This window comes from Mastigoproctus giganteus, chromosome 2 (assembly GCF_048544385.1).
Source record: "Mastigoproctus giganteus isolate SK-2022 chromosome 2, ASM4854438v1, whole genome shotgun sequence".
Classification (NCBI taxonomy): domain Eukaryota; kingdom Metazoa; phylum Arthropoda; class Arachnida; order Uropygi; family Thelyphonidae; genus Mastigoproctus; species Mastigoproctus giganteus.
The window spans coordinates 17,853,041-17,877,455 of NC_143576.1; the positions used below are offsets into that span (position 1 = coordinate 17,853,041).

At 37.6% G+C, this 24,415-nt stretch overlaps 1 protein-coding gene across 1 annotated transcript in view; it reads left to right on the forward strand.

Annotated features, from left to right (window-relative positions):
• The window catches only part of Pgm2a (phosphoglucomutase 2), a 184,905-nt gene that overhangs the window by 83,996 nt on the left and 76,494 nt on the right, over positions 1–24,415 (forward strand). The window contains exons 9-11 of the mRNA XM_090390365.1: positions 7,412–7,506; positions 17,127–17,209; positions 23,736–23,829. Of these exons, the coding sequence (XP_090246491.1) occupies positions 7,412–7,506; positions 17,127–17,209; positions 23,736–23,829 (272 nt within the window). The remainder of the gene's footprint in view (positions 1–7,411; positions 7,507–17,126; positions 17,210–23,735; positions 23,830–24,415) is intronic.

The following is a 24,415-nucleotide window of genomic DNA, read 5'->3' on the forward strand; positions in this document are numbered from 1 at the left end:
TTTCATGATAAACAGAAATTGCTGCATTATCTGCACTTAGCTTCTCACCCTGGATCGACAACTGTCGAATACCATGACGAAACTTATTAAATTTGTCCAACCATTCAATGTTAGCCTTGAATGAAGAATCTCCGCCTAGTTTTTTTATTGATTTCAATGGCTTTTTTCATTAGGTCCCGATGATGGAATTTCTTCGCTATGTTTTTGAACAAACCTTCGAAATATTGCAGTATCCATTTGTTCGTTTTAGCAAGCTTCATTGTTTTATGACTTTTAACATTACTGCCAGTGGTTTCCATTTCCTTATCTCCTTTGCTGCCTCCCTTAATATAATTGGATAGATCCTATCCATCCCAAGTGCTTCTTTTATGTTTAGTTCAACAATTTCTCCTCCACTTTCCACTCAGTTATCACAAAATCATTTGGCTTCCTGTTAGAATTTGATAAACGTCTGCATCCTTCTTTCCTAAAGAAATCTTCACATGTGAATATTGATGCAAAATACCTATTCAGTTTGGCAGCAACCTGAGCAGGATCATCAACAGTCAAATCATCGACACAAGTGGACCAGTGTAATTCAGCACCTTCCTTCTACTGTTAGTATAAGTAAAGAAGTATTTTCTAGTTTTTTTGTAGTCTTTGCTAGAGACTTCTCATAATCTACTTAAGCTTTTTTAACCTCCTTTATGACTTGATTACAGACTAATATATGTCTACCATAGGTTTTTGTGTCATACCTGATAATTTATATGCATCCCATAAATTTTTCTTCTCTGCCAGAGGTCTCATCAGTTCATCTGATATCCATTAGGCCTTGAATGATATTTCTTAGTTAGTATGAAAAGCATAATATCTTCTGAAATTACTTCCCTGAATGTTTCTCATTAAAAATTTGCTGTTGGTAACATCATCAGTTGGTTCCACTGTTTAGAATTTAAATGGTCAGGCCACACCTTGAGTACTTCATACAAGTCTGGAGGCCTCATTTTAGGAAGGATGTAAAGTTACTTGAGCGTGTACAGAGAAGGGCAACAAGATTGGTGAGGGGGGAATGAAGGAGGTCCTCTTACCAACAAAGGCTTAAGTTCTGCAAATTGCAGTGGCTGGAGACTAGGCACCTGCGAGGTGATCTGATTGAGGGTTGAGCATGCTGAACTCTGATGGGGGGGTTCTTTTGCTTGCTTACATTACGAACCTGGGGAAGGGGCATAATTTCAAATTGAGGAAAGACAGTTGTAGAATAGATGTGCAGAAATTTGCCTTTAGCCAGTGGGTGGTTAATTGCTGGAACAAACTTCCATCTGTCGTTGTGGAAGTGGATAGCTTAAATAAATTCAAAGAGGAACTGGACAAACTTTTAGAGAGAATGGATGTGTAAAAAAAAAAATTTTTTTTTTTTTTTTTTTTGCATTTTGCTATATAAGCTTGCTTTCTTGCATCACATGCCTCTACTATTACTTTTATTTCTTATAAGATGGAAATATCAAATAAAATTTCAAAAGCTTTTAGAAGCCTCTAATTTGGATATTCTTCCTACAATGTGACCAGTGATTATTTTGCATGAGTTTAAAGCCTGTGTTTAAAGTGTTTTTTTTTTTTTTTTTTTTTTGGCTGATGCTACATAAGCTCATACACTTTGCCATAGCTTTGTTTAGCAATTAAACATGTCTTTACAAGTCTACAGGCGCCTCCCATAGCCAGGTGGGAAGGAGCAGCAGTGCATAGCACACCCTTCTTGATTAGACCGAGGTTCGAGCCCGTCGCCACCAAATACAGAGGATGCGGAAAGGTCAGGGAATGACCACTGCATATTCCCAGAACAATATGGCCTTAGTTGCTAATGCTCCTAAAAACCAAATAACAATAACAAGTCTACAATAAGCAAAGTCTTGTCTATAATCCAGCACAATCACCAGGTTAGGGGAGTTTACAATAAATCATGAATATGATCATTAATTGTATTTAGCAGGCATACAGGCTTGAGCCACAGGCCACTCAAAGAGCATGTTCTGCTATACTGTGTCTCTCTCTTGACTACGTCAAGCTTGATGATGAGAGACTTCGACTACCTAATATTGCCTGGTAAACCAGCGGGATAGCATTTCTCTTTGTGATATGGATGCCACATCTCGATCACTGCTTATATTGGTTCATGCCTTGCATATGGGGGTATGCCCAGGTTTACTAGCCTTCTCACCAACATAAATATTCAAGCAGGGGATTTGGTTGTTGCTGAACAAGCGGACTTTGTCAAAATTCAGTCTACTTGGCTCACAGAAGGGACCTGAATCAGTTCCATTAGTCTTTTAGACTCCAATTAGTAAGCCCAGCTATTTGCTAGGTTCAGTTACCTTTGAAAATTATCCCAAGTTAGTTGGAGCCAATTCACCTCATGATTTCTCATTTCATGTGTACTTATATTCCATTGCTGATAGATGTGCTAGTGGTTCTAGAAAATATTTACCAGTGTAAATGCTTTGTGAAAATGTGTTTCCTTGTTGTTTTGTATTTCTTACGAGAAAATATTTTCAAGGTTCTTTGAAAATGGCCCCTACCATTTGTTCAATTGTGTATAGGAGTGAAGGGAAGGGAAACTAACTGTGTTAACTTTAATGAAAGAACTTAATATAGTTAGTCTATTTTTAGTCTATTTAGTCTATTTATATAGTTAGTCTATTTATATAGTTAGTCTTTTTAACCAGAGCAGCAAAGCAAAGGGCTCAAGCCAATGGGAATGCTGTGGCCCAGGGGAGAACTGAGGGGGGCAGTTGTCCTCTGAATCACAGCCTTGTAAGATGCACTATTTGCTTGATGTTTGCGGAGCAGTCAAGTATGGGACATGATACTGCCATGGGGGATGTCTTTGTGTGTGTGCGATGCAAGGAGTGTAAGGAGATAAGGCGACAACTCAGCGTTGTTATGGACCTATATGAGAGCTTGAAGGATAGGGTGGATGCCCTCGAAGGATTACAAGTGAGGGGCCCATCAAGCTCTCAGCTGCCCACACCAATGCCAGAGCTTGCACTTGGTCATCGCGGAACACAGCGGCAACCCCCAAGGCAGAATGCGCTGGTCCCAAAGGAACTAGTAGTTGTTGGTGACTCTATTGTCAGGGAAACGGGAAACATGCTTTGTAAAAAGGATAGGTGGAATAGGACCAGGGTATGTCTGCCAGGGGCAAAAGTTGATGACGTTGTAGAGCGGATATCATCTTTTAAGGGCACAAAAGGTGATATAGTTGTACACGTTGGCACTAATGACATTAAGAGTAGAAGACCGGCGGAATTACTTGACAAGTACAGGTCACTGATGAAAAAAAGCCGTGAATTAGGGTTGAAATTGAAAGTGTCTGCAATTCTGCCCAGACACGATAGGAGGGAGTATATGATGAGAGCCCTGTCAATCAATTCGGCCCTGGAAAGATTGTGCAGGGCTCAAGGGGTAGAATTTTTTTCAGCCTGGTCTGTACTTGTTAACAGGAGAGACTGCTTCTACAGGGATGGGATACACTTAAATAGAAAGGGTGCAAGAATGTTTGCTGATGCTATCGAGGCAATGTTAGGTGGGTCGGAAAACTGCTAGATTGGGGGGATACAAGGACTAATAGATTAACAGTAGCCACTGGCAGAGGTGAAAGTGATTCTTGCACTGCTTCTATTGGAATGAGCCGCAGCCTGGAAAATAAGATGCAGGATAATTCAGAGACTGCTGGGAATCATTGGGGTACAAGTAAACACATGGGTTGTGTTAGGGTAGCTAAGAAAAAGAACAGGTGCATGTATACTTGTGTGTACACCAATGCTAGGAGTTTAGTAAATAAATTTGATGAATTTGAGGTATTGCTCAAAACATCAAAGGCAGATATTGTGGGGATTTCAGAGACGTGGTGTCACACAGATATAAGAAATGCAGAACTGGAATTTGGGGAGTACAATGTCTACAGAAAGGATAGACAGGATAGGAAGGGAGGAGGGGTTATGCTATTAGTTAAAAAACACATAAAATCCAAGGAAGTGAAGCCAGTCGACATCGCTGGACAGTGCAGTGTCGAGTCAGTTTGGTGTGACATAAGCATTGGGAGATCAAAATTGAGAGTAGGAGTGTGCTATAGGCCTAATGACTCTGATGAGTATAATAAGAAACTGTTCGGAGAAATAGAGTGGGCCAGTAAATCAGAGAGTCTTATAATGGGGGATTTTAATTTCCCAGATATTGACTGGAATTTGGGGGCTGGTCACTCACACAGTAGCAAGGCTTTTGTGGATTTATTGGATGATTGTTTTCTACATCAGCATGTTCGGGAGGCAACTAGAGGGAGTAATACTCTTGATTTGATTATCAGTAGTGATTCTTCATGCATTAAGAATCTGCAGATAAATGAACCACTTGGTGGCAGTGATCACAGTGTGCTGAAGTGGGAGTTACTCAAAGAGGTAACTACCATTAGGGGTAAAGGGAAGGGGTATTGCTTTCGTAAAGGCGACTACAATGGACTGAGACAGTATTTAAATTCTATACAGTGGCATCAACTGATGATATTGCCAACAGCAAATTCAAAATGGGAAGCATTCAAAGAACTTATCGTGGCAGCTACTAGGCTTTACATACCAACTAAGAAATATTGTTCAAGGTTTAGGCCTAAATGGTTGTCAGATGAACTAATGAGGCATATGGCAGAGAAGAAAAATGCATGGGATACATACAAATTGACACGGACGCCTATGATAGATACAAGTTGATCTGTAACCAAGTTACAAAGGAGGTTAGGCAGGCGAAGGCAGATTACGAGAGATCCTTGGCAAGGGATGCGAAGAAAAACAGCAAAGAGTTCTTTACTTATGTAAACTCTAGAAGGAAGGGGATGAATCAGATTGGTCCACTTGAGATCGATGGGTCAACTGTTGATGACCCTGCTCGGGTAGCTAACAAACTAAATGAATATTTTGCATCGACATTCACACATGAGGAGTTATTCAGCGAGGGGAATGCCAGAGGTGTATTCAACTCTAGCAGTAAGCTAGAGAATCTTGTAATAACTGAGAGCAAAGTGGAGGAGAAATTGTTGAAGATAAACACAAGAAAGGCACCTGGGGTGGATGGGATCTATCCAGTTATATTAAAGGAGGCAGCAAAGGAGGTAAGCAAACCCTTAGCCATAATTATGAGAGCTTCCTTGGACTCAGGGGAGGTACCCATTGACTGGAGATGTGCAAATGTGACCCCAATTCACAAAGGGGGATCAAAGGCTGACACAAGTAATTATAGACCTGTGAGTTTAACTTCTGTTCCCGGAAAATTAATGGAGGCACTGGTGAAAGAAGCACTGCAGGATCATCTAGACAAGACTTCAGTTATAGCTAGGACACAGCATGGTTTTGTTAAGGGGAAGTCTTGCCTGACCAATTTGATTGGATACTATGATGCAGTCACAAAAGAACTGGATGCAGGGAATAACTTTGATATTATATACTTGGATCTTAGAAAGGCTTTTGATACTGTTGCACATGGAAGACTGCTGCACAAATTGGAGCAGTGTGGCATTGGAGGCAAGTTGCTGCTATGGATAAAGGGGTGGTTGAGGGGGAGAAGACAGAGAGTGGTAATCAATGGACACTGCTCATCGTGGACTAATGTTATTAGTGGAGTCCCTCAGGGTTCAGTATTGGGGCCTTTATTGTTTTCTGTATTTATAAATGATATTGATGATGGTATATCAGGCTTAATGTCCAAGTTTGCAGACGATACGAAGGTTGGCAGGGTTGTCAAGGACACTACTGACACTATGCTGCTGCAACAGGATTTGGAAAGGTTGAGCAGATGGGCTTCGAGGTGGCAAATGAAGTTTAACATTGACAAATGTAAAGTACTACATATGGGAAACAGCAACCCCAGAGCAACGTATCAACTCTGTGGTACTACACTGACAGTGGTAGAGAATGAAAGGGACCTGGGGGTGGTGGTGCAGGCAGATATGAAGTTCTCTGAGCAGTGCAGACGAGCTGCAAGAGTAGCTCATGGTGTATTGTCAATGATATATAGGAATTTTTCTAGCAGGGATAAGGAGGTGATTATTCCCTTGTATAAGGCAATGGTCAGGCCACACCTAGAGTACTGTATACAGGCCTGGAGGCCTCATTTCAGGAAGGATGTAGAGCTGCTGGAACGAGTACAGAGAAGGGCAACTAGATTGGTGAATGGGACAAAGGGGTTCTCTTACGAAGAAAGGCTTAAGTTTTGCAAATTACAGTGTCTGGAAACTAGGCACCAGCGGGGTGATCTGATAGAGGTGTACAAAGCCTTGAATGGTTTGAGCATGCTCAATGCTAATGGGATTCTTCCTCTAGCTCAGAAAAATCACCTGAGAGGGCATAAATTCAAATTGAGGAAAGACAGATGTAGGATAGATGTGCGGAAATTTGCCTTTAGCCAGCGGGTGGTTGGTGGGTGGAACAGACTTCCATCCCTTGTCGTGGAAGTTGATAGCCTAAATAAGTTTAAGGCTCAGCTGGACAGGTATTTCGAACGAACAGAGGGGTGAAGTGGAAGTGGTTATTTTTATTTATTTATGTTACTTTTTTTTTTTTTTTTTTTTTTTTGGCTGATGCTGCATAAGCTTGCTTTCTTGCATCAAATGCCTCTACTAATGCTAATGCTAATGCTAATGCTAATTTGATGTGTATGGTATGGAAGGCATAGACTCAGAAGTTCACTAAAATTTATTTCTGGGAGCTGTGAAGAAATCTTAGAACAAGTACAGTCATACTCTTTATAAGCCAGAATTAAGACATTACATATGAAGGATGCAAGTTATGTGTAATAATTTTATTTTAGTCTAAATGCACAAAGTCCACTGTTATGCAAAATCCAGGTAATCTGGATAACAAGAAGACCATATTTACTAGCATATCAGGAATGGGTGGTGATATTCACCACCCATTCCTGATAATAAAGCTCTTATTCTGTGAAATTGGCCACTTGTAGTTTCAGGCAGTGCTACGTGACCAATTTCACAGTTCTATAGTAATGCCCAAATATTAACAATTGCAATCAAACTATTTTGTCAAACAGGAAATCATATGAGTATGACAGTTTCTTTTAAACCAAGTTTAATTCAGAAACAAGTAGATGCTGATAATAACTGTAATCATTGTTTAATATTAAAAAGCTGTTAATAAAATGTGTTCCTTTTTTGTCTGTTTTTTTTTTTTTTTGTCCTATATTCTTCAAAATAATTTCTGTGAACTAAACAATAACTATCTTTACAGTTTCATGTCTTTGTCCTCATCTGCTTCTTATGAATTTCATTTGAAATTCTTTTCATGATTGAATTAATAAAATTAGACAGTATTAATTAGTGCATGTTTGCTATATTAATTATGTAACTTCTTAAAGTGAAATACTTAACTTACAGTGGTGAATGGAAAGTGTTCAATGGTAATGAAACTGGTACTTTACTGGGCTGGTGGCTGTGGTACGTTTATAGACAGAAACATCCGGATGCTCCTGGTATGTTACATAAAATGTTTGCTTTAGTTTAACACGATAGAGATACTAAATGCTTACTTTTTGTCTTGTGTTAAAAGTTAAACTTAGAATGATATTTCACAGAGAACAGTTATCTAAGAACTACTACAATCTAATATAAGGTAGTTACAAATAGTGATGATTTCTATAATAGAATGATTGGTAATTGAGAGATTTCAATAATTGATTGATTGTCATAATCGGATGAGTTCCCATAATCAAATGAATCATTTGAATGATATATAATCAAAAAAGTCAATGATGACTTCTCGATTATGCTCTTCGCTAGTTTACTAACTAGTACTACAGTGTAGCCGAGTGGGCAGGAGCGGGAGTGCAGTAGCACACGCTCTTTGAGTAGACCGGGGTTCAAGCCCCTGACTGCTGAATATGGTAGATCTGCCAACCCGCACTGAACCAGCGTGGCAGATTATGGTCCATTTCCCTCAGCATGAATTGTTGAGGAGGCTTCCACCCTGCAGTGGGTTGATAATGGCTGCACTTTACTTTTTTTTTTACTACAGTTTTAATCGTGCAAGAAACCTTAAAATCTGTCACTTAACAATCTGAAAATAAAAAAACTTTAAAATCTGGTACATCTTGGCAAAAAAAAAATTGCCTGGATTTTTTAATCCAGAAATATTAAGAAAGCAGTCTGGCAGTCATATCAGCAATGATACATCTTTCACAATCCATGCGAGAGAGAGAGAGAGAGAGAGAGAGAGAGAGAGAGAGAGAGAGAGAGAGAGAGAGAGAGAGAGAGTGGGGGGGTAGGATTTCTCTCTTTTAATGATATTATCATATATTGATTATACAGTAAACTTCTTAACTTAGTGTGACTTCGGAGCTGAGCGGGGAAGGTGCAGAAAGACTGTCCACTGTGGGTACAGATGAAAATATGTGTGCTTCATTAAATTTATGACTAATCTCTTCCATGAACAGCACCTTACTGACATGCACAAACAGTGGATTTAATTCCACACAACCAAGGCTTTGTTGCCATTGTAACTTGTCCTGCATTTCTGTTTATTCTTTGGTAGGGTCTTATAGGTTGAAAGGAGTTTATAAAATAAAGAATCAAATACATTGTTATTTAGTTGTGAGCTCAAACAAACACTTGTACTATTGTATCCTTGTGGACCACTTGCCTACATAAGCCTAATGATAAAAACTTAGTTATCTGTTTTTGCACATAAGAAAATGATTGCTTTTTTTCACAATGCATTATTAAAATCAAAATGTCGTGTAAATCAATAAAGGATGCACATAACTCATTGTGATTATTCTTGAGGTGAAATAGTTCATTTTTCTATCATCCAATGCAAAGTATTTTTTCTTTGAAGCACATTTTTCATGTGTTGTATGCTAGACATACATTTAAAATTGATATTACAGTACGTGACAACATTTGCTGTGACTTTGTTTATAATTTTTATGTGTATATTTTTAGATAACTTGTAAATATCAGTTCAATTAAAAAATTGAACTGGTATTTACATTTGTAACCAACCCTTACCACTACCTTTTAGTCATTATAAATGTTTACAGATGTAAATGAGTTTGGTTGTTAGTGCTCAATATTCACTGAAATGTGCTTCTCAAAAGTTGCTTAATTGCTAGGTATATCTCTCTGAAATCATGATTTTTAAAGAATTTATTCTGTATGTTTACTGAAATAGATGACTGCCATCAGTGTACTTGGTGTCTCTGAATACAGTTTTGGAGAGCAGCTCATGTGAAAATATTTTTAGTACATGTGCCATTGGCATCCAAAAATGTTCCTTAGTCATTGAAAATGTTCTATTCTCTACTTTACTCAGAGTGCTTGTTATACTTTACTCAGAGTGCTTGTTAGAATAGTAAGATTTTTATTAAAAAAAAAAACTAGAAATAACTATAAACGCTGACTCTCCTAAATGTATCTCTATCGTTTTCGAGATTGTTGCACTCAAATTTTGTATGGAAATAATTTCACATTGTTTCAGACAACCTTGTACTCTGATAATTCTCCTAATTCAAGTAGACAAAGATGTTTCAAGTTTATTTATTTATTTATTTATTTATTTTTATGTGAACCCCAAATATGAGAGGTATTAGAACCTATAGTACTTACCGTGTTTGGGTTGGAGGTTGAGAAGACGAAAGAAGATATTTGTTGACATTGAACTTGAACTTCTGTAGATTGTAATTTTCAGGATATGTATGAAGGAAGGTTGTTCCAGAAAACGGCAGTTGAATGAATAAATGAGGAAGATGAAAAGTTGGTTCTGTGGGTTTGAAGTTGGACAGTAAAAGGATGTTGGCTGGTGGCGGCATGTGTTCGGACTGTTTTGAAAGAGAGAGCGGGAATTATAGAAGCTAATTCAGAAGAACAGTGCCCATGGAAGTATCTGTAGAAGAGGCATGCAGCAGAAACAGTACGTCTATGAGAAAGCAAGTGGAGAGACTCTGTTAGAGATGAATCATTAATTAACCTAACTGCCCTCTTCTGAATGGAATCAAGAAGCCTGAGAGAGGTTTTGGGGGCACCACCCCAGTTGTGGGAACAATGTGCCATGCAGGGCGGATTTGCAATTTATACAGAGTGAGCAGCTGTTTGGAAGAAAAGTAATGTCGAGAGTGAAAGAGAAAACCAAGTTTTTTAGATGCAGAGGAAGCAATATTTGTAATGTGCTTGTGCCAAGAGAGATGAGAAGTCAGGGTAATCCCCAAAAGAGATATATCATTTTGCCTAGAAATCGGAGTGTCACTAAAGATAAGCATAGGAGCAGAAGAATCCTTTTTGCCAGATATAAGACAAGACTGAGTTTTAGAAGGGTTGAAATCAACTAAGTTGTCTTTGTCCCACTGGAGAATTACCTGAAGACCGGCATTTAAGGAATTGGTAGCAGATTTTCGAGAAGTTGAAGCTGATTGAGCAGGACGAGGTTTCTCAAAATGGAAAGTGGAATGCAATGTGCTATCATCGGCAAACCTATGGATAGGATTTCCAGTCAATGGAAGAAGGTCATTAATATACAAGAGGAAAAGAGTGGGGAAAAGAACTGAACCTTGGGGGACACTGGCATTAGTGGAGAAGTTAAAGACAGAGAGCAATCTACCATCACCCTCAGTGAGCGATCAGAGAGAAAACTGGATAACCAATTAAAACAGTTGGAAAACCATAAGATGGAACTTGTTTAGAAGACCTTTATGCCAAACACGATCAAAAGCCTTTGAGATGTCAAGAGCAACTACTTGTGTTTCACCAAACCTTTCCATTGAATTAGTCCATAAATGGGTAACATAAGCCAGAATATCACTAGTGGATCGACACTGACGGAATCCATACTGGCAATCGTTAATTAGATGGAAGGTTTCTAGGTAGTTTAAGAGTTGGCGGTTAATTGATTTCTCCATTACTTTAGAAAGCGTAGAAGTAATTGTAATGGGACGATAATTGGATGGTGTCGGATTTGTCACCCTTTTTAGGAACTGGCTGGATATGAGCAAATTTTCAAGCAGAAGGAAAAACACTTTTGGAATAAGAAAGTGAAAAAAGGCAGCAAAGAATAGGAGTAAGTTCAGGAGCACAGGTTTTGAGAAGTGGAGAAATACCATCAGGACCTGGAGCTTTCTTAGCATCAAGATTCATCAAAATCCTTCTGATATCCTTTTGACGGAAGACCACAGAAGGCATTGAATGGAGCATGTTGGGAATGGTGGGAGGTGTTTTACCAAGATCATTAATACATGAGTTGGAAGAAAAATGGGATGCTAGCAAGTGAGCTTTATCCTTGGCTGAAGTGACAACAGAACCATCTGGTTTGGACAGAGATGGGAGCAGAGATGGGCAAAAGTTGTGGCCGATAGCTTTGGCAAGAGACCAGAATGCTTGGCTACCATTAGGGCAAGAAGCAAGTTTTCTACTCTTAGCCTGTTCAAACTCTAGTTTGGACTGATTAATAACTGCTTTACAATTGTTGCGAGCTTTGGTGTAGGCAGAAAATGAAACTGAAGAATTAGAAACAAGCCAATTACGATATGCAACATTCTTCTCTTGAACAGCTTTAGCACATTTATTGGAAAACCAAGGTTTAGATAAAGGATGAGATTTTAAAGTGGAGTGTGGGATAAAGGATTCCATTCCTGCAAGATTAATTTCACTGACTCGATCTGAGCAAACGTTGACATCAGAACTTTTGAAACAGTAATCCGACCAAGGAAAAGAAGTCTCGCAGGCCATCCCATTTTGCATTCTTGTAATGCCAAACAACAACACGAGGTTGGGAATAGCCCTGAGAAAATTGGTCCAGTGTGGAGGTTTGGCAGAAATAACTGTTATGTTAAAGGGAAAAATTTTTTTTGGTGCACTGCTGGTCAGCAATAGCTCAAAAATGCATACTTTTTGTGCTAGTTACTCAAAAATCAACTCTTTGGAAACTGTTTCATAAGAATACATTATAATTTCTTGTGAAATGATATTATGTTTACTCTAAATAAGATGTTAGAAACTACAGGCCTCTTTTCTCAGTCTTGTCTTGTCTGTAAAGTTGTTTTCTCAATCAACTTTATAGACAAGATTTTTGATGCCATATATATATATATATATATATATATATATATATATATATATCAAAAATCACTAAATTTTTAACTGTTATGTTTTGAGAAGTGGCTTTGCATGGCCTCCTCCCAAAATGTATCAATCCTTTCATGTCATCTTTCATAGCACAACTTCCAGTTACTTTGTCTTAACCTATGGTGCTGTGCTTGGTTCCTCCTTTCGGTCATTTCTCTTCACTGTTTTTATAAATGATTGGTGTTTAGTTTTAGTAGCAGCAAATGATGTATGAAAGCAAGCTTATACAACATCAGCCAAAAAAAAAAAAAAAAAAAATTTCAACAATTACATGGGTCAAAAACAGAGATTGTGTAAGAGCCACAATTCACTTGGAAGATAGCACTCTCATCCAGAAACTCCCAAAAGAATGCAGTATTTTTAATACTGAGTTACAAGCCATCTGTGATGGCTGTAAACCAAACTGAATATAAGCAGATAGCAAAAATCATGCAGAGTGCTAATACCACAGAACACCCAGTTCTACAAGTCGAATATTCAGTATCAAAACTATTGCAAAGAAATGAATATCAGTTTCTGCTTGATCCCAGGGCACACAGGAATCAGACAAAACAGCAAGAGGATTTGCCACTTCTGACTATGCATTTCGCTTAATACTATACATAGATTACAAATCTTTCATCCACCAAAGCAGTATAAAACAATGGCAACGACACTGGAAAGCTCAGACTAACAACAGTCTTCATCTAATTAAACAAACACTTCAACTATGGCATACTAGCTTCCAATCTGGCACACATGAAGAAGTGACCTTGCTGAGTTACATATTGGACATACACACTACCCACCCCTACCTACTCAGAGGTAAAGACTCTTCTTAGTGCCTTAACTGTCGAGTGCCATTAACAGAACAGCACTTTATTGTGAATTGTCCAAAATTCAAAAGGAAATGTCTTAGACTGTTTCAAGTTGTAATGCACAAAACAACATAACTCTTGACCAGCCAGATATTACAAACTTTTCCTTTTTTCTTAAGTTAATTGGCTACTTCCAACACACATAAAAGTTAATATTACATCATTTGTGTAGGAACTATATGATTATAATGCAGACACATGGTATTCGAACATCCACTGAGACAAGACAAATTCTGAATGTTACACATGCAAAACTCTCCTAACCTAAAATAGGCATGTTATTGCTAAAATTGTTCTTGTGCCAGTATCTCTCTAACAATAACAACAGAAACTCTCACCTTTGGAAGGTCCTTCAGCCTTCTGCAAAGTCAGCACTGATATTACTGCCTATTTTAAGCAAGAAAACAAATGATGCAGACTCCCAACTAAGAAAACAAGCAAAATCCAAAGAAATAGGAAAAATTGAAAGACTAAAGGAATCACAGGGCATGATTTCTTTGGGGGAGGGAATTCACCTGTTGGCCCCCAAATGGTTATATTTCCGTAGTAAACTGTTGAAAAGCAGCCACATATTCAGTGATGCTCCTATACAACCTATAACAAATGCTAATTTGTGTCAAAATACACAAACTTAAGTAATGCCTTGGCATATCAAGAATACTATTACAAATTCTTATTTTGAGTGTTTGGACTAGGCAGACATGAAGTTCTCTGTACAGTGGAGGCAGGCAGGCAGAAGGGGGAGCCTATGGGCTCCCATTCCATCTGTCTGCATTGTACAGAGAACTTCATGTCTTTATAAATCATCGGTGGGACCCCTGTCCCATTGATGATTTATCAAATTGCTTGTAGAGATATGCAGATTATAATTCCGCTATATGAGGCAATTGTGAGACTGCACTTGAAATGCCCTATCCAGGTATGAAGGTCACATCTAAAAAAAAAAAAAAAAAACACTTCTTCAAAAGGTCTCAAGATGAATAACATGCTTTTTAAAATTTATAAAAGGGTGCCCATATGTAACTAATAGTTTCTAGCACTAAAAGTTAATTGCTGCTTCTAGACACATTAGAATAGCAGTAACTTTTAGTGCTAGAAACTATTGGTTACTTAGAGAGCTTTATTGTACTTGCCACAGCACCTAGTGCTGAGGTATTGCTTTTTCAGTCCGCTCTTGTGTGTTTGTATGTGTATATATATATATATGAGGCACAGCGACTTAGACCATATTACGGCGTATATTATGTCTGTAATTGCATGTGTGTCTGGGTGATTTTCTTTCACCGGATGAAAAACCACAAGTTTCCAGGAGGGGAAATTAATTCTATATATATATTTATATATATAGAACTAAAAAATAATAAAATAAAAGCCAGTAGTATGGCAAAAACAATAGAGCGAAGATAGTCAAAATTAAATGTAACAAATCAAACGAGTAGGGAGAGAAAGAAAGGTAACAAGACAAAAGATACTGTAGAAGCAACGCTCCAAAATAATTCAGAAAATCTAAATGAATATTAATAAGTTAGAATAAACAATTAAATTTAAAAGCCAATTACATAAGAATTTAACAGCACCCTCCTTGGCGGGTACCAGGTCCAAATTGCATGAAATATCACAAGTGCTAGAGACGTAAGCTAACTGCAATAAAAATAAAACAAAATAAGCAAAAGTAGGTTGACCATTATGCCCCATCTCGATGGAGGACCACAAAGCCAATAATGGTCAGGGAATCACTGCATTTCAAACGTTAGACAAATTGCTACAGAGGCAAACCAATCAGAAGATTAATTCCCCATCCAATCAATAGATCGAATTGTCAGTGCAGAGGATTTGAATAACAGTAGCCCTTATGCAGTGAAAAATAGAACAGATACGAGCACTCCAAAGAAAAGCCTTTGTGGCGATTTTTGTCTAACATTTGAAATGCAGTTATTCCCTGATCATTATTGGCGTCCTTGTAGTCCTCCATCAAGATGGGGCATAATGGTCAGTCTATTTTTGCTTATTTTTATTGTAGTTAGCTTACGCCTCTAGCACTTGTGATATTTCACGCAATTTGGACCTGGTACCCATCAAGGAGGGCACAGTTAAATTCTTATGTAATTGGCTTTTAAATTTAATTGTTTTTCTATATGAATAATCTGAATGAGTATTTTTCATCTTCATTCACACGTCAGGAATTCTTTAGGGAAATGAAGAATAGACACTTATTAAACCCTAACAGGGAGGTTAATGATTTTGTAATAACTGAGAGCAAAGTGGAAGGGAAATTTTTGAAATTAAACAAAGGAAAGGGACCTGGGGTGGATGGGATCTATTCAGTTATGTTAAAGGAGGCAGCTAAGGAAGTAAACAAACCCTTACCCATAATTATGAGAGCTTCCTTGGACTGGAGATGTGCAAATGTATCCCCAATTCACAAAAGAGGATCAAAAGGTAACATGAGTAATTTCATACGTGTTAGTTTAAATTCTGTTCCTGGGAAAATAATGGAGTGACTTGTTAAAGTATTGCAGGATCATTGGACATTAAGCGTGATATACCTTCATCAATATCATTGATAAATACACAAAACAAGAGTGGGCCCAACACTGAATCCTGGGGGACTCCACTAATAACATTAGTCCACAAAGAGCAGCATCCATTTTTTTTTGGCTAATGCTACATCAGCTCATACACTGGCTTTCTTGCTTCACATGCCTCTACTACTACTATATGACAATGAGTGCCTGGAATGAAGTTTCCGAAACCGCATTAGCTACTGTTTCAAAAAATGTGAATTAATTATTCAGGATGGTCAAATAAGTCACAATACTGATCACACTGAAAAGCCTGAAGATATGGCTGAACTGGAGTTTAATGATTTGGTGGACATAGATGGTGATCTGCAAGTTACTACTGCTTTAAAAGATGAAAAAATTGCCCAGTCTGTTACTGATAATTTTTCCAAGGAGGAGGAAGATGAACCCAAAACAATTCCAGTTACAAAACGGCAAACTCCTGAAGCTATAGCCATCCTGAGGAGTGTTGGAAGAAATTGGTGCAAATGATTGTGAATATAGACTGTTATACAATATTTGAAAAATCTGTAAATAGACTTTGTAGTGATAACTTAAAGCAATCTAAAATAAGTGACTATTTTAAATTATAATCATATTACAAAGTGTTATGTTTAATCAATACAATAGACTGTCAAAATAACAGCACATTAAGATCGGATGTATACATACAGTGCATATGTCTTGCAGTGCCAATAAAAGAAAATGGCAAGTCACGTGATTACTGTATTTGTTTACGTTCCCTATTTTGAAAGTGAATTCTATACTGATATCATGGATTATACTGCTGTTTTACATTTATTTTAAATTAAAAACTCCTCGCTGCTAAAGTTAATAAACTTGATACAGAGAAGAAAAGAACAACAACAACAATAAAGCTTAGTGACAAACTTGATATAATCCGTGATATCGGATTATATCGCTTGATCGTCAACATGTTTATGCTTTTTTATGGCAGTTTGCATTCTCATTTGATTCTCATTCAATTGAGAATTGCATTCTCAATCTCTCTATTTCTTAATTGGCCTCATTATTTCTGCATTAAATTCATTAAAAATAAAACACTCTAGATAAGGGAAAAATTAAATAACGGCACCTTGAATCCCCGAAGGTACCATTATGCTATTATTTCGAAAGTCTACTGTATGTATATTAATTAAGCTATCTATGTAAGTTGTAAGTATAAATTTATTTTTATTTTGCTAACCTGTGGATAATATTCTTTTGATTTTCACACATCATTTAATTGGTAATAAACTTTTGGTAATAAAATGTAAATTTGGGCTTTCTATCTTTATTTTTATAGCCTTATTTTTATAATATTCATTGATTTTTGTTTTTAGAATCGCTATTTATTAGAATCAAAATTCTTCAATTTGCAAACATAATCATTATAACTGGTGCTTCTTGTATATATTCTGTGCAATCTACTAAAACAGGCAAAATGTCTGCTCATTCTCGTTTGACTGTTCCTTGTAATAAGTTGATTATTTTTATTAATCCGTTTCAATGTATTTTATGGTTATTAATGTTTTGTGTGTATTTTAATAAATTTAATTTCAGCCTCTAACGTATATATGATATCAAGTACAGTGTCATCAAAAATTCTAAAAGCCATTGCCAGAAAGGAGGGCTTTAATTTCATCGTAAGTAAGACTGATTTTTTTTTATATATATATACTTTTTATGTTATTTTACTGAGCAGCAAATTTGCATAAACCTTTGTTTCAAATTAGGGAAAAGTGAAAAGAGGAACTCATGAAAAGTTAAAAACAAATGTTGGTGAAGATACTATGTGCTATTCAAAAAATTTTCAGTGGTTTGCAAAGTTTAAAGAGGCCATTCTATCCATTGAAGCTGAACCTTGTTTTGGCTGCCTTCAAAAACCAATGATTCATTCATTTGTCATCTTTGTAATCTGATCAGGATGATTGACATGCTATCTGCAAAGTTCCTAGTGAATTGGCATTTCTTATGGGACATGTTACCCAATTTTAACAAAATTTGTAATTCTCAGCCAAGTTTTGCATCTCAATTCCTCACAGAGAGAGAGACGAGTTCTTGTATGTCAGGATCTTTGTCAACATGCTGCTGACCCACAGTTTGTTTCTTTCATCATTATTGGTGACAAATCATGGAGTGTATATCTGTGACCCAGAAAAAAAAGCAAGATAATCTCAGTGAAATATGAAGGTCATGCTTATCTTGTGTCTCAACTCACATTAGGTGGGTCGGAAAACTGCTAGCTTGGAGGGATACAAGGACTAATAGATTAACAGTAGCCACTGGCAGAGGTGAAAGTGATTCTTGCACTGCTTCTATTGGAATGAGCAGAAGCCTGGAAAACAAGATGCAGGATATGTCAGAGACTGCTGGGAGTCATTGCGATACAAGTAAACACATGGGTTGTGTTAGGGTAGCTAAGAAAAGGAACAGGTGCATGTATACTTGCGTGTACGCCAGTGCTAGGAGTTTAGTAAATAAATTTGATGAATTTGAGGTATTGCTGAAAACATCAAAGGCAGATATTGTTGGGATATCAGAGACATGGTGTCACACAGATATAAGGAATGCAGAACTGGAATTTGGGGAGTACAATGTCTACAGAAAGGATAGACAGGATAGGAAGGGAGGAGGGGTTATGCTATTAGATAAGAAACACACAAAATCCAGCCGACCAGGCTAGCCAGGTGGGTAAAGTGCCTGCCTGGCAACCCAAAGGTCGCAGGTTCGAATCCCTCCTCGGGCTTGGATCAAAGTACTGCAAAAACCTTGGGATGTGCATTATGGCCACAGAAGCCGATGCGCCAACAGCTACCAAAAAAAAAAAAAAAAACATAAAATCCAAGGAAGTGAAGCCAGTCGACATCGCTGGACAGTTCAGTGTCGAGTCAGTTTGGTGTGACATTACCATTGGGAGATCAAAATTGAGAGTAGGAGTGTGCTATAGGCCTAATGACTCTGATGAGTATAATAAGAAACTAGAGTGGGCCAGTAAATCAGAGAGTCTTATAATGGGGGATTTTAATTTCCCAGATATTGACTGGAAATTGTGGGTTGGTCACTCACACACTAGCAAGGCTTTTGTGGATTTATTGGATGATTGTTTTCTACCTCAGCATGTTCGGGAGGCAACTAGAGGGATTAATACTCTTTATTTGATTATCAGTAGTGATTCTTCATGCATTAAGAATCTGCAGATAAAGGAACCACTGGGTGGCAGTGATCACAGTGTGCTGAAGTGGGATTTACTCAAAGAGGTAACTACCTCATGGTAGTTACCTGTTTGAGTAATGGTCAGGTGAGGTGTAAAGGGAAGGGTTTTTGCTTTCGTAAAGGCAACTACGATGGTCTGAGACAGTATTTAAATTCTATACAGTGGGACCAACTGATGATGTTACCAACAGCAAATTTAAAATGGGAAGCATTCAAAGAACTTATCTTGGAAGCTACTAGGCTTAACATACCAACTAAGAAATATTGTTCAAGGTTTAGGCCTAAATGAGTGTCAGATGAACTAATGAGACATATGCCAGAGAAAAAAAATGCATGGGATACATATAAATTAACATGTGACACAGAAGCCTATGATGTGAAGGCAGATTACAAGAAATCTTTGGCAAAGGATGCAAAGAAAAACAGCAAAGAGGTCTTTACTTATATAAACTCTAGAAGGAAGGGGATGAATCAGATTGGTCCACTTGATATCGATGGTTCATCTGTTGATGATCCTGCTCAGGTAGCTAACAAACTAAATGGATATTTTGCATCGACATTCACACATGAGGAGTTATTCAGCGAGGGGAATGCCAGAGGTGTATTCAACTCTGGCAGTAAGCTAGATAATCTTGTAATAACTGAGAGTAAAGTATAGGAGAAATTGTTGAAGATAAACACAAGAAAGGCACCTGGGGTGTGTGGGATCTATCCAGTTATATTAAAGGATGCAGCAAAGGAAGTAAGCAAACCTCTAGCCATAATTATGAGAGCTTCCTTGGACTCAGGGGACGTACCCATAGATTGAAGATATGCAAATGTGACCCCAATTCACAAAGGAGGATCAAAGATTGACACAAGTAATTATAGACCTGTGAGTGAAACTCACAGTTCTATAATTACTTGTGTCAACCTCTAACTAGAAGTTAAACTCACAATAACTGTGAGTTTAACTTCTGTTCCAGGAAAATTAATGGAGGCACTGGTTAAAGAAGCACTGCAGGATCATCTAGACAAGACTTCAGTTATAGCTCAGACATAGCATGGTTTTGTTAGGGGAAAGTCTTGCCTGACCAATTTGATTGGATACTATGATGCAGTCACAAAAGAACTGGATGCAGAGAATATATATACTCGGATCTTAGAAAGGCTTTTGATACTGTTGCACATGGAAGACTGCTGCACAAATTGTAGCAGTGTGGCATTGGAGGTAAATTGCTGCTATGGATAAAGGGGTGGTTGAGGGGGAGAAGACAGAGAGTGGTAATCCATGGACACTGCTCATCGTGGACTAATGTTATTAGTGGAGTCCCTTAGGGACTCCACTAATAACATTAGTCCACGATGGACCCAACATGTTGGATCCATTATTGTTTTCTGTATTTATAAATAATGTTGATGATGGTATATCAAGCTTAATGTCCAAGTTTGCAGACAATACAAAGGTTGGCAGGGTTGTTAAGGACACTAATAACACTATGCTGCTGCTGCTGCAACAGGATCTGGAAAGGTTGGGCAGATGGGCTGAGAGGTGGCAAATGAAGTTTAACATTGACAAATGTAAAGTACTACATATGGGGAAACAGCAACCCCAGTGCAACATATCGACTCTGTGGTACTACGCTGACAGTGGTAGAGAATGAAAAGGACCTGGGGGTAATTGTGCAGGCAGATATGAAGTTCTCTTAGCAGTGCAGAAGAGCTGCAAGAGTAGTTCATGGTGTTTTGTCAATGATATACAGGAATTTTTCTAGCAGGGATAAGGAAGTGATTATTCCCTTGTAGAAGGCAATGGTGAGGCCACACCTGGAGTTCTGTATAGAGGTCTGGAGGCCTCATTTCAAGAAGGATGTAGAGTTGCTGGAATGAGTACAGAGAAGGGCAATAAGATTAGTGAATGGAACAAAGGGTTGCCCTTATGAAGAAAGGCCTAAGTTCTGCAAATTACAGTGTCTGGAGACTAGACACTAGTGAGGTGATCTGATAGAGGTCTATAAAGCCTTGAATGGTTTGAGCAGTGTTCAGTGCCGATGGGATACTTCCTCTTGCTCAGAATAATCGCCTGAGAGGGCATAAATTCTGATTGAGGAAAGACAGATGTAGGATAGATGTGCGGAAATTTGCCTTTAGCCAGCGAGTAGTTGGTTGGTGGAACAGACTTCCATCCCTTGTTGTGGAAGTTGATAGCCTAAATAAATTTAAGGCTCAGCTGGATAGGTATTTCGAACGAATGGAGGGTTGAAGTGGAAGTGTTTTTTTTTTTGTTTGTTTGTTTTTTTTTTTTTGGCTTATGCTGTGTAAGCTTGCTTTCTTGAATCATATGCCTCTACTAATGCTAATTACATTGTTCATTACAAATATGACCTACATGGCCAGACACTGAAATAGGAATACTACAAAAACAATTCTTCAACTATTATGTAATGTTCAGAGAAAACAGCTTGAAAAATGGACTTCAAGGAATTGGTACTTGTATCATGATAATGATCCTGCACAATCAGCACTTCATATTCAAAAATTTCTTGGTGTGAAACTCCATTACTCATCTGTTCCCCATTCTGAGGAAATTATTCAGCATATGACTATTAGCAATTCCAAAAGAAGGAAATACTTCCCCAAGCAGTTCCTTCTTTCTAACCGTTATGCAACTTCCAGAAGTTGCGTAAGGGTTAGAATGGGTATATAGCATATTAAGAAGACTACTTTGAAGGCAATCCAATATGTGCTAGATGTTAGCTTATATAGGCCATGGCAGACGATGGTCATCACAGATACCCATGCTCAATGTGAGACAAGAAGCAGTGCCTTACACAGGCATGTAAGCATTAACACTGGATCACTGATGTAGAGATCCGTCAATTCTATCATGATGGTGGGCATATCCATATTTGGAGAAAGCAACACAAGGCCATGGCCTCGTGCTTTCTCCTGAACACGAATAGTGCTGAATGTGCTGTTCGTGTTCAGCAGCCAAGGTGGTGGTGGTGGTGGTGGTGTTTATGGTTTGGGGACTGTTTTCATGTCATACCCTGGCTCCTCTCTGGTCATCACTAATCATTGGCTCGATGGGAACACTTGCCTTTCTGTCTTCACTAACCAAGTACATCCTTTCATGTGGCAGTGTATCCGGACTACTCTAGAGTCTATCAGCAAGGCAACAAAACATGCCTGGAAGGTTGCTAACTTGTTTCAGGAATGTGACAGTGAATTCTCCATCCTCCCATTTAGCCAATCTCAACCCAATTGTGAGCACATTTAGGACCTACTGGAAAGGGACATTCAATACTGTGACCATCCACCTGACAATGTGCGAGTATTACTGAATATATTATGCAGTGCATGGATTACACTACCACTGAACGCCCTACAATACCTTGTGGAATCCATGCAGAAGCATGTACAGACTATATTATGGGAAAAAGGTGATGACCCCACGAGGTGGTTGTTGTTGTTGTTGTTATTATTTGGTTTTTAGGAGCATTAGCAACTAAGGCCATATTGCTCCGGGGATATGCAGTGGTCATTCCCTGACTTTTCCGCATCCTCCATATTTGGTGGTCACAGGCTCGAACCCCAGTCTAATCAAGAAGCATGTGCTACGCACTGCTGCTCCTGCCCGCCTGGCTACGGAGGATGCAGAAAAGTCAGAGAATGACCACTGCATATCCCCGGAGCAACATGGCCTTAGTTGCTAATGATCCTAAAAACCAAATAACAAATAACCCCACGAGGTATTAGGTAGCTGTTGCTAATACAAAGCCAACGCGGTATATATGGATAACCCAAAATATGTATATGGTTCAACCAGAAAAGTGGTATCTAAGGTTTATTATAACTAATAAGTACAAAAGGTATAAAATAAAATGAGATAAATAAATATAAGCTTTCAAGACTGAAGATCTCTTCTTCAACTATAAAATACAAAAATACGTTACTATATAATATCGGTGTAAATACACCATAGCTTACCCATAAATTTAACTACGTAAGTAGTGTAACAGTATCGAGATACCAGGTATTGCACTACTTCGAATAAATAACGCTTCTATAGTAGAGGAGACTACTGTTATTTATTCTCAGTGGGTACCACCACCCAGACGTGTTTCAGAGCTAGTTGGCTCGCTCTTCGGTGGGTGGGCAGGATGGCATGTCTGATAATACAGACATGCCATCTCGGTTGTGAAGGTAGCCACAATATGAGATAAAATTAAACGATGCTGTTGCACTACTTATGTAGTTAAATTTATGGGTAAACTATGGTGTATTTACACAGATATTATATAGTTAATTTCGACCCATAACATTATGCCTTGTGCATTTAGTCTTTAAAATAAATACATTACATATGGAATGTGCCGGGCGTGGCCATGTCGGGCAATGGTCTCACACCTCTAGCAAATTTTGGATACAAAATGTATTAGGGTTGCTATTTATTACAATAATTTTAATAATACTTGCTAAAATATAAGAAAATTGTGTGATTTAATTTCGTTTATTTAATTTTAAAAAGATTAGTCTTACATGAAAAATGTGGGAATCTGCATCCCCAAAACTTTTTTGGGAAGACATGCTGAAAATTATGCCAAAAATTAGAACATTATTGTATAATTGAGTTGTCATCCTATCAACAACTGTTGTATGTAACAAATAAAGAGATTAAAAAATACTATATAAACGAGGCCAAATTATTTTTTGAAATGTTGAGAAACACGAGATAAATTTAGTTTCTCATATTTCGTTTAACTAAATGAAAGGATATAGATTAGTAGTAATAAATATACCTACTTAGCCACACCCCTCTTACAATGTTATTCATTTCAGAAATGATGAGGAAAATTTTGTTTGCATAGTGAACTTAACATTATGATCCCCAATTTTACTTGATTTCATTGATCCCAGTGAAATGTTCTATATGAACAAAATCAAAAAAAAATGTTTTTTTTTTCCCCGATTTAGGAGACCTTAACAGGCTTTAAATGGATGGGAAACAAGGCCAATGAACTACAAAAACAAGGAAAAACAGTACTCTTTGCATTTGAGGAAGCAATCGGTATGACATTGTGAAAGTTAAATTTTTTATTTTATGATTATGTACAAAAGAAAAGCTTAAAATTTGTCTAACTTTAATAACTGTTTTGAATGTAATTTTCGTTTCATTAACTTGTTTTAGCATTTTAATTAAATACTAGTACATCCATACAATGAAACTGTATTACGTACATTTATATAACTTAGCAAACTTAGAGCTTTTGTAACTTTTTTTTTTTTTTTAAATAGATTATTGAAATTTTAGGTTCATCCCTATTGCAAAATGTGTTGTTTTTAATTTGCAGCACAGTTTACTGTATAGGCCTACTACTACCATCAGTAAATAAAAGTTAAAAATTCACAAAATCATAAGCAAGCACAATAAGACTACAATAAAAAAATATGTTTACATATTACATTTTTGTACTATAGTCCTGCAAGTACTGCTAAAAATAAAAAACAAAGATGAAAAACTGATTAAACTTTGTTTTTAATCTGGGGGGGGGGGAGAAAATGCACACACACATATATAGTGTTCCAAGTGGACACTGTCTGAAGTGCTGAATCATAATGCTGCTTAGTTTTTTGCATCAGAATCAGGAAGAATC